The sequence below is a fragment of the Schistocerca piceifrons genome, chromosome 3 (genome assembly GCF_021461385.2).
Source record: "Schistocerca piceifrons isolate TAMUIC-IGC-003096 chromosome 3, iqSchPice1.1, whole genome shotgun sequence".
NCBI classification, from domain to species: domain Eukaryota; kingdom Metazoa; phylum Arthropoda; class Insecta; order Orthoptera; family Acrididae; genus Schistocerca; species Schistocerca piceifrons.
The window spans coordinates 390,296,214-390,308,432 of NC_060140.1; the positions used below are offsets into that span (position 1 = coordinate 390,296,214).

Genomic DNA, 12,219 nt, shown 5'->3' on the forward strand with positions numbered 1-12,219 from the left:
AACCTGTGGCCGTAGCGGTCGCGTGGTTCCAGACTGAATCGCCTAGAACCGTGCGGCCACACCGGCCGGCAATAAATCTTGCTCCAACTCGATAATGGACAGCCACATACAAGTCACAGAACCGACAACACATCGTGTAATTCGGATGACGTTGCCTCATTCACCCTATTGCTCAGATATAGCGCATCGGACGTCCATCATTTTGAACCACTTAAGATTATCTGTGTGGGACACACTTTGAAGAAAATAGAGTGCTATTCATGGCGTGAAAATATGGCTACGAGCACAAGACTAGAGATTTAACCAACAAAGAATACATCCCTGGTGCAAGCCCGTAGAACATGATGTAGACCATGTAAAAAAAAAAAGAAATACTGGCCAATATTGTTACCAAATTCCATCTCTTGTGAATAAAAACACTCTGAGAAAGAAATTGTGGGGTATTATCTATTGAAAGACCCTCTTAGTTGTGTTATTAACAGAAATTATTTAATTTGCGAAAGGGTAATAAGAAAGAATGTTTTATCATCAGTCTAATCTAATTGCAATGCATTACAAACTAATGAACTTAAAATTTTGCTCCACTCACCTGCTGAGCACAAGTAAAACCGTATTTTTCAGGAGGTTCTTGTTGGTTATGATGGTTCCAATCCCCATGTTTACAGTTCTTTGTTGAGACAGAAAATTAATCTTTTTCTTGATGTCAGGAGACAAAGTTTTCCCGTTTGTGCGCGCTATACATTCCAGGACCTTGAAAGCCTCTTCTGTGTGCCCTTTATTTATCAGCCATCGTGGTGACTCAGGAAGATACCTTCAAAATAAACACCAATTAACTACCACATATTTTAAAAATTTCTATTTGCTACGCTTCATTGAAGTCTGAGCACATATTTGCAGATGGCAAGCGTCTTAAGCCACCTTTGAATGAAACCATTGGTATAAGTTCAGAATATTTCAAATCCTGTGTTAGTAAGTATACTATTTAGTTCAGTTCTATGTGTTTCACTGCACACTTCATGCAAAAACATCATGGCATTCTTATGCGCAGGAGGGGAAAGGCAATTGGTGCAGATTATTTCTGTGTAGGGGACGAGCGAAGGGGTTAGTGGCGGCTCGAGTGTACGTGACAGAAGTAGGTTTATTTCATAAGCATAGCCATATGAAATGTACTGTTTGGTGGTAAGTAGTAGCTTCACTGTTCACAAGACGTTCGCAGATCTTTAGAATAATTGCAGACACAACTGCACATGACAAATACTTTTTAAAAGAGTAATGCGCCATTTGACTATTTATTATTTATTAATCTTTTGTATTATCCAGCCCTCTTCCTTTATGCCATTATCAAATACAATGCTTAAAGTTATTAGACCATTGTTAAGTCATGTCTGTTAAGGCAGTCCAAGGGAGGTAAGCAAGGCCTCTATGCCATTCTCAAGTACAATGCTAAAAGTTGTTCGACTTTTGTTAAGTCATATCTGTTAAGGCAGTTCAAAGCAGGTAAACATGACTAACAATGTGTTATCCTTGTTTACCTGCTTTGGACTGCCTTACAAAACATGGCTTAATAATGGTCTAACAGCGTCTAGCATTGTACTTGATAATGACATATAAGTCCAAATCTGAATAGTACAAAAGTTAATATAATAATACACAGTCAAATGGCGGTTTATTCTTTTAAAAAGGATGGAATGATCGTGGCTCAACACCGTCAAAAACTTTTTACATTACAAATAATGCAGTCCATCGTTTGACAAAATACTGTGGATCTTTCACTATCACTATTTCCACACACGAAACACATTTAGAAATTATTCTACCTGCGATTCTGTTTAACTTCCTTTGGCAGTGTCACTTGATTCACTTTCATTTTCACCAGCGGAATCAGTATTGCTTCCATCACTATGACTATCACTATTACCTTTTCCTACGTTTATGATCGTCTCCAAAGTTTGGTCCACTAACCCTTCACTTGGAACAGAATGATCTTTCGTTTTCTTTGCGTTCTCATAGCGTTTCTTCCATTTTTCTTTTGTTATAGAATCAATTTTTCCAGCTATAGGTTTTGGTATTGTGTCCAATCTGACTCTCACATTTAGCAATGCTGTTCTTCACTCTTGCCCATATCACCACTACAGGACTGAATTCTGGGTGAGACGGAGGAAGTTGCAGCACTGCGTGACCATATTCGGTTCAAGTACTGTCTACTTTATAATGATGCGGCCTGGCCTGTCCATTTTGATCAGTGACTGCAACTGGGGTTTCAGCTTGTCCTTGTGAATCGGAATTCTCTTTTCTGTTAACCAGAATGTCATTTCTTTCCTCGCGGAGTTCAATGTTGGAGTACTGTTGTTTTACTTACTGTGGTAAGGGCCCATATGCATAACGAGGTGAGTAAAAGTCAGTACAATAAGTATTAATCAATCCCTTAGCCACTTCTCATAATTGTCTATGTCGCTGTAATAATCTCTTGCTCTTTGGCCAGCTTTAAACTTTACGCAGGCATTCGATACAAAACCATCCTCCCAGCCAGCATGGATGATGATAATTCTGCTTTCGTTTCGTAACAGGTTTCAACAGGTCCTGTAGTGATTTGCCATTCCATCCATACGGTCCAGTGTAACAAGTGTCAACATATGTCTCGTCCATATAGACAATAATATTACATTCAAGTCTATACTCTCAGATTCTTTTTAAGTAAGCAATTCGTTTTGCCATGATGCTACTTTCTTGCTGAAGAATTTTTCGGTTATTCGCCATCTAATTCGGACTAAGATCTAGAGAGCGAAGGATTTCAGGAAGTATGTTCATACTTTCTTCAAAATTTATCACACTGTGTAGCTTTTGTAAATTCCCTTTTAAGAGAGTCTTCTTTTACTTGAAATGTACAAATTATTCACCACATAGAGAACGACTTGATAATTAAAATTCCCTACATTGAAACTGCCAAAGATTCAATTGCGTGAAATCTTTCCAGTTCTCTCTTGATTTGCTGAAGGGAAGTAAACGATACACCTGTTGCTCTGGCCACTCGTATCAATGTGGATTTTAGTTTCAATGGACCTCCTAGCACAACTTCGTTCTTCATAAAATGGTAGGCATTTGTAACCACTTGGCGTGTTTGACTATGAGGAATTTTGTCCTTTAACTTGTTTTGCACTGGCGGCATCTTCAACTTCGATTGCGTTCTGCCCGAATATTTTTACTAGCCGAGCTGTACACCTGACTCGATGGCAACACGTCCTACGCTGGCGTTCGACTGAGCGGGATCTATTTTTGCATGACCTGTACTCTTACCTGGCACTAAAATGTCAAATTTTAATAGTTAAGCCTACTAGATACGTCGTCCCAAGAGACACGCCAGTGGATAGCAATCACGTCCGAGCCGCTGATGACCGAATTAGCTCCGACCATTACAGTAGTAACACTACCCTCCTCTCTCCCTTCTCATTCATGTGCAATGTTTATAGGCATAAAACAAACAGTGCAATATATTCACGGTGCCCTACAGCTCTTGCGAATTTCAGAAGCTTCACGGCGACTACAAGTCGACAACAGCTGCATGGCACTTATTTTTGACATTTTGAAGCTGTAAATGCGCATGGTGGCACCGATAAAGGTCAGCCATGATAAAACTTTAAAAATAAAATTAATGCAGCCAATGTCTTATTTCACTCATTTTGCGGCCCCTGACTTACGGTATTGATTCGAGAAGTGGGATAACATAAACGTTTAAAAACAAATATAAAGTAATAATGGTAAATAAAACTAAACTAAACTCCGCTCGAATAGGCCATAAAGGCCCAAAGGTGCCGACCAGCCGCCGTGTCATCGTCAGGCCACAGGTTTCACTGGATGCGGATTTGGAGGGTCATGTGTTCAGTAGACGGTTCTCCCGGCCTTTCAAATGGTTCAAATGGCTCTGAGCACTATGGGACTTAGCTTCTAAGGTCATCAGTCCCCTAGAACTTAGAACTACTTAAACCTAACTAACCTAAGGACATCACACACATCCATGCCCGAGGCAGGATTCGAACCTGCAACCGTAGCAGTCGCGCTGTTCCAGACTGTAGCGCCTAGAACCGCTCGGCCACCCTGGCCGGCTCTCCCGGCCGTATGTCAGTTTACGAGACCGGAGCCGCTACTTCTCAATCAATTAGATCCTCAGTTTGCCTCACAAGGGCTGAGTGCACCCCGCTTGCCAACAGCGGTCGGCAGACCAGATGGTCAGCCATCCAAGTGCGAGCCCAGCCTCACAGCCCTTAACTTCGGGAGCTGCTGTTACCACTGCGACAAGACTGTTGGCCTAACTATGATAAATAAAGAAAGAAATGATCAAGTAATCTAGAAAACATCATTATACACGTCTCACACCCCAGAAATTAATATCGCCGGGATACAGTTTCATGAATGTTCGCAGAATATAGTATAGAATTTTTCTTCGTAGTCTTAAGGTAGCAAGTGAAGTGAATTTCTGTGTCGTGTGACGACTGTATCGAACACTGGGAAAAGCGCTGGTCAGTTTCTGCTGTCTCAAGCTTAGTAGACATGTAAGGAAGGTACAAGAGGAAAATTATTGTCGACAGGTAGCCTATGTCACACACAAAAAAAACAGAGCGTCGTTTTTAACGTGCTTATCCGACGTATGGGCCACCATCAACATTCTCACTCAACGAGATACCACAGTTTGTCTTGGGGCTTAGTCCAGAGTATTAGCTCACAGTCTTGTAGTCAGGAACTGTACGCCACGACGTCTCCTCAAGTTGTCAACTAAATACTGATGATAATACTTTCTTACCCAAGAATCGAAACAGCTGCCCTCACTCTAGTGTTACTGCACGGGTATGAATTAACGCGGAATCGCGTATTCTTCACAAGGCAAACTTGGAAGTCAACTCTGCAATTTGAATTAATATCCAGGTGGTATTGAATACGACGGTTACCATTAACTGCGCGAAATATTATGTAAGTAAAGTATCACGTCTTGATAAGTACCAAGATAAACTTAACTAAAAAGATTAAGAATTGTGATGCAATGAATGAGATGTTTACAAATGGAGAGCTTAAACTAAGAGAGTGTGAAGTGGTAAGCTCCGTCAAATGGCAGATTTAATACCAATGATGACCTTGATGAGAAAGTAAGCCAAGTATTGGACAGTATCAACAACGGGAAAGAGATATAATTCTTATAGACGGTTTTAGTGTTCATGTTGGGTCCAGACTAATGGATGCAGCCGTTGAACCATATGGAGAAAAATATGTGAATGATAGCGGTGAACGACTTATAGAACACGTCAGCAACATTCATTAACGATTTAAATTAGTTCAAGCATAAAGATCGAAATCAATTAATTCGGACGTGACAGTGAATACAAGTGCAGAGTATGGTACTGACCATTACCTTCTGAAAACTACAATATTTTTCAAATTAGTAAAATCTTTTAAAAATTCGGGCGAAATGCGGTGCTGATGAGGCACTCGAAGTACACCCTAAAAATTTGTAGAATTCAAAAATCAAATGGCTCTGAGCACTATGGGACTTAACACCTCAGGTCATCAGTCCCCTAGAACTTAGAACTACTTAAACCTAACAACCCTAAGGACATCACACACATCCATGCCCGAGGCAGGATTCGAACCTGCGACCATAGCGGTCGTGCGGTTCCAGACTGTAGCGCCTTTAACCGCTCGGCCACTCTGGCCGGCTTTGGAGAATTGATGAACATTATTGTTGTATGGGCGAAGACGGAATTTGAATTGAATAACGCAACGTACTCTTCCGGGAACAACACTTTTGAAGATATTGTTAGATGTGTTGGGGAAGCAGCTAAGGAAGCTTTAAAAGTACTGCAGGGCAGCTCACGATTTCTAAAGACAAGTGAATTGTGGAATAAGAACATTGAGAAATTTGTACAGAAAGGAAGGGGACATGTAGCTTATATGTCAAGTGAAAGAACAAAGAAAATAACGCATACGCTAAAATACGGAACAGAGCTGAAGAAAGCTGTCAAGAATGCCAAGAATGATGCCTAGGGTAATACAAGTAAGCAGACTGATCAGCATATTGGAGATGGATGAAGCAGTGAAGCATGGAGAACTCTGAAATCTATGCGATGTAACAGAATAGAAAAAATTCTCCTGTTGGAAGAATGGAGAAACTGTTATGCGAATATCTTTACTGAAAACCATCCAAATTTTTTTGGCAAAAATTAAGATGAATTGTTTATCTCGGATGAACTGTATGAAGAGGACAAAATAATTATGCCCCTAGAAGTCAAAATAATGCTTATCTCTATGAAGAATGGACGAGCTTCAAGCCCAAATGGATGCCCACCGAAATTTTCCAAAACTTCTGATATTGATAGCTAATGTTTTCACTCTATTCCTAAGAGGGAAGCACTTACTAGAGGACTGAATACATCACATATATCTAACATACATGAGAAGAGTGACAGGAAAAAGTGCTCAAACAATATAGCAGTGTGTGTCACAATTTCAGTCTCTAGATTATATGGGAGAATTATAAAGAGAAAAATCGAATCACGGATTTTGGATGAGGAAGAGCAGACTGGGAATCGGGCCGGAAAATCATGCACAGTGAATAATGTTTTATCTAAGACAAGTTGCGGAAAAAAGACTGGACAGGCATTTAAAGAAGCAAATGGTTTTCATTGATCTTAAGAAAGTCTGTGATAGCGTTCCCCCTCGCCTAATTGTGAACTGCAGTGTTAGAGAATGGAGTGAGTCATTTTTATGTTCATACTGTTAGAGCTTTATACAATGCCGCAACTTGTAGAATTAAAGTAGGTAAAAAATATCTGGAGAGATTACACTGACCAAAAGAATATGAGGAAGTGCGACAGCACCAACGTATTTTAAAACATACCTGAATTCAGCCTTAAGGTTATGGAAAAGTTCCTGTTGTAGTATGCGTGAGTCTGTAAATGATGAAAAGTTATTCACTTTGTATTGTGCTAATGGCTAAGCCATTTTAGTAGAGGATGAGGATGAAACCTGCACAGAGAATATCAGAAATAAGTTTTAACCATTAATCTGGAGGAAACGGAGTAGTTGGTTAGTGGAGTAGTGAGTGAACACCTGACGCCAGATTTTGGAGTAGTAAGGTCCGTCGACTCATAAAAATTTGGGAGTCATACCTAACAAACTTGTATCCAGTAAAAGCGAAATTTAGAACCACATTCGCCAAGTTAGAGAAATAGCCAAAGAACAGAACGGAGTTTAATGTGGCACACGTATTAGGTCAGAAATAAGGATTAGGATACTTAAAACTTTCGTAGAACATGTAGCAACCCATGGAGGAGAATTATTGGAAACGTCTGAAATAATTAAGAGGAAATTATTGTCAGTAGAGATGGGATTTCCATGGTGCTGAATTGGTTGACGCCACGGGATAAAATTAAGAATGTAGAGACAGGAGAGAGACTGAAGCTGGACACCACTGTGACTAAAATAGACGCAGCAAAACAACTGAAATGATGTGGACATGTACGCCGTTTGGGTGAGAACAGATGGCTTAAGAAGATGATGGAATGGGTTCCAACTAATAGAAGAAGAGGACGCCAGAAAACAACGTGGGAAGAAGGAATCAGGGGAGCTAAGTCAGAGAGGAATTTGCAGGCGTAAGATCGAAAAAGACGGAAGCTGCGGTGCGAGAAACAACTGTAAATACTGTATTAAATCGCAAAATTAAAAAAAAATTATCACATTTACGACTACGCAATTTTCGTAATAAGAATGTCAACGGCTGTACCGACGTGAACGCACTGGTTTCCGTCAGATCATGAAGTTTGGCGTGGCCGATATTTTGATGGCTGACCGACGGTCAACATGTCCTTGCAGCGAGCTCCGCTTGCGTGGTTGCGTTTACATCGGCACCTTCCATCCTGCGACTTCATGGAAGTGACTTCGCTACCCTCATCTGTGTTGCTGAGATTTTGCTGACTTTTTCGAAATTCGGAGAGTGGAATGGCTGCAAACTCTTTGTAAAGGGACAGCCTCCTCTAGCATTACTTTTCGTCAACAGTGGTTGTCGCTGCCAGTTATTATTTTTAGAAACATTTTTAGAAACATTAGAAATTACGAATTATTTGCACACACAAAATTTCCATTATTATTTACGCAATCCTGTACTGTTTACTATGTTTATTTCTGGATTCATTTATGAAATAATAATCAAACTTAAAAATGTAACGAAAACTAGTAATAATTCATTTGTCACGGAAAATTTATACTCTTTGGAATATTGTTATTTCCGCAAAGTTTGCCTCTGATGTGATCGGAAGTATTTTTGTATAGTAGGTGAGAACAATGGAATTTCGGCTTTGTTAATGTGAAAAATCAAAATACTGTATGATACACTAAAATGTGGCAAAATCAGTGGAAAATATATTTACCCAAAAAATTCTGTAACATCACTCTTCCAAATTATTTAGTTCAAACCAGCCGTGAGGACCCGAGGTTAGATTTTAAGCTTCAAGAATCAGACCCTGCAATCTCCTCCCCCTCCCCTTCCTAATTCCAGCTATTGTCCCCAATAAGCAAAGTCGTTTATAAAAAATTTGTGAGGAGTAAAGATTACAATAAACTGTCTAGTTTACACAGCTTTTCGTTTAGGTTTGGCTCCAGTTTTTCTTGTCTAGGGGTCTGCTTCTTGAACTTGAAATTCTCATAGTTTAGGTCCTCATGGCTGAAATGATCTAAATAAAATTGGAGATTGTTGTTGCAGAATTTTTGCTGTTACGTTAATATATTTTATCACATTCCAGCATATCATACAGTATTTTGAACTTTCATACTAACAAAGCCGAAATTACATTGTTCGCCGAGAATACAAAAAGACGTCCGATCACATCAGAGGCATGCCTGTAGCCATTTCGCTCTGCGGTAATAGCCATATTCCAAAGATTTTACAGTTTTTCTTGACAAACTAATTTCTATTAATTTCTACTATTATTTCATAAATGAATCCAGAAACAAACATAGTAAATAGTACTATTATGCGTAATCAATAATAGAAATATTAAGTGTGCCAAATAATTCGTAATTTCAAATGTTTCTAAAAAAATAATTTTAACTGTACATTCAGAGCTATTACTTATCGATTGTAACATCGAAAATAAAGTAATTCCTTTTCATAAATTTTAACTTGAAGTATAACATACTGTGAATAAAATAACACGAAAGTTTTCAGAAAAGCAGCTGAGATAATATTGACCTGTCCAAAATTCGAAAAATAATACTTGAATCGACAACCACTGTTGAGGAAAAGTAATGCTAGAGGAGGATGTCCCGTTACAACCCCTAGACAAGAAGAACTGGAGCCACCCCAGTATGACTAGCTAACTAAACTTGGAAGTTTATTTTAATCTTCGCTCGTCTCAAATCTTCATAAAAGACATTGCTTATTAATTACTTGGATTGGGCATTGTTTAATGTGGACAATAGATGAAGAAGGAAGTAGGGTGAGGGGAGATTACAACGTCTACGAATTCTACGGTGCAATGCACTTTTGACAGGAACGCACGAAGGCCAGTAGGATTCGAAATCCACGCTTGGATATGAGATGTTTCGTGCTTCCACGAGACGAATTACAAGGAATGCAGTTGGACTTCTACCTGTATTCGTGTTTACTCAAGTTAGAAAAGCAAGTTATCTGTGAAAGGCGAATGACGGAATCCAAAAATTCTGGCATGTTGACAGAAGTATTAGCGATGTTACTGTACAACATGCCGGCTACTGTAGCTGAGCGGTTATACGTGCTTCAGTCTGGAACCGCGCTGCTGCTACGGTCACAAGTTCGAATCCTGCCTCAGACATGGATGTGTGTAATGCCCTTAGGTTAGTTAGGTTTAAGTAGTTCTAAATCTAGGGGACTGATGACCTCAGATGTTAAGCCCCATAGTGGTTAGAGCAATTTTAAGTGTACAACACGCCGGTTATGGCATTCGAACCGTCAGAATAGCCAAAGCACGGAACAGCAAAATGCTTTACGTTCGTACGGACATGTTATCAATGTAACAAACGGAATATGGTGCAGTGTGTACTCCTATCGCATAGATAGTGTTGTTGGATGTATTCGATCTTATTTACGTAAGCACATCGCGTCGTACTTGCCCATCGGGCCGGCGTAGGGCATACATATCATATGGCGGTCAGCCGCAGACGTGACGGGTTTATAGATCGATGGACCACCCTCCGAATGACTACACGAATGAAAGGCGGCGCCCTGTGCAACTGCCAATGGAAAGTTCGATTGGCGACAGACCTACACCAAAATCCCTGTTGAGTGAGACAGTCCAAGGTTTTACAGCACCAGTTTCAGAACCACCGCATGTTCAGCAGGAAGAGGCGGAGATTCACGCTGCATGGCAGCCTGACACAGCTGGAACCGAGCGAGGTGGCGCAGTGGTTAGACACTGGACTCGCATTCGGGAGGACGACGGTTCAATCGCGCGTCCGGCCATCCTGATTTAGGTTTTCTGTGATTTCCCTAAATCACTCCAGGCCAATGCCGGGATGGTTCCTCTGAAAGGGCACGGCCGACATCCTTCCCCATCCTTCCCTAATCCGATGAGACCGATGACCACGCTGTCTGGTCTCCTTCCCCAAACCAACCAACCAACCACAGCTGGAAAACCATGTTCATTCACCAATCAGGAAGCAATGGAGGCTCGCATGCCGTCCCACGTTCGTTCAGGTGACACTAAGATGAATACGAAAGTTTCGAAAACAAGAAAGGAGGGCAAAAGTAAGGCCACTTTGGATGCCTTACACCCGTAGCAAACTAGTGACCAGAACGACCAGCATGCCTCTCAGCCATCGTCGTTCATGAAACCAACGAACGGAGCGCATAGGCGTGGACAGAGGGAGCAACCTGCTTTGCTGAAAGCACTACGTGAGAAATTTGTAGGACCGGCAAACTGTAAATGCGGGGACTGCCCACCGGCGCTGCACCAGCGCACGCGCCGGCACCCGCCCAGCAAAGGCCCCGAGGAAACCAAAACACCACTGGCTGCTGCAAGGTCTTCGATAGAAATGTTCACTGCCGTGGACTGGACGGAGGAATTGGAGAGAGGAGCGGGTGCAGGGCCAGGCGCTGAATTTTCATCTTCATAAGTAATCTTGTTTTTCATATGTATCTTATAATGCATCAGAATGCTTTTGTTGTTACGGCTCATAACATCAATAAAGTTGAATGTTGCTTTCAACCAGAGCCCTTGATAGATTGTTAAAACAGATGTAGCTTTCTCACAAGAAGTGAGCACAGCTAAAATCGAGATCCTACCAGATTTTACGACTCTTTTAAACCTCGACCCAGAATCCAATTGCGGGACTGCAGTTTTAGTCAAGCAAATGTTAGATTTTAGAAACTCTCCAGATCGCGTGTAATTAGTTTTTCACTTCTGATTTGTGCCCACTACTACGAGGTCACAACGGCGTCGCTGTTCTGTCACAGACGACGCAGACCAACAGCCGGGGCCTACCAAGTGTCACGAACTAAAGGCGTTAATAGACGACCTTAATTTAATAAACACTGGAGACAGCTTCATCCTACTCTCTCCGAATTCACATTACGACTCAACAGCACAGAGTCGAACCGACCACTTTTGTGTGGCAAGAAATCGCACCACTGCTGTAGTGAGCACTGGGGTGCTTTTGATTTTACACTGATTTGACAAAAGTCTTGGGATTCCTTCTAATAAAGTAGCGGACCTCTTTCTGTCTGGATTAGTGCCGCATCTCGACGTATTATGGGCCCCATAAGTTGTTGGAAGTCCCCTGCAGAAATACTGGGCCATGCTGCATCTATAGATGACCAAAACTGCGAGTATTGCCGCTGCAGAATCTTATGTCTCCAACACGTTCGATTGGCTACATGTCGGGCGATCTGGGTGGCCAAATCATTGTCTCGAACAATTCAGAACATTCAGCAAACGAACTGATAACGGTTGTGGTCCCTGGACATGAAACGGTTGTTTGGGAACATGAAGTAGATGAAAGGCAGCAAATGGTCTCCAAGTTGCCGAACGTAACTATGTCCAGTCAATGATCGGTTGCCTTGGATCAGAGGACCCATTTCAAGTCGGGTAAACACAGTCGACACCATTATGCCTTGCATAGCTCCTCGTTGAGGGGTCCATGGCTTCTTGTTATCTGCACCGCGCTCGAACCCTACCTACAACTCTTAGCAGCGGAAATCGG

General features: G+C 41.3%; 1 protein-coding gene across 1 annotated transcript in view; it reads right to left on the bottom strand.

The window, feature by feature from the left end:
• The window catches only part of LOC124789950 (solute carrier family 22 member 7-like), a 134,126-nt gene that overhangs the window by 39,538 nt on the left and 82,369 nt on the right, over window positions 1-12,219 (bottom strand). Inside the window, exon 6 of the mRNA XM_047257479.1 lies at window positions 590-811. Within this exon, the coding sequence (XP_047113435.1) occupies window positions 590-811 (222 nt within the window). The remainder of the gene's footprint in view (window positions 1-589; window positions 812-12,219) is intronic.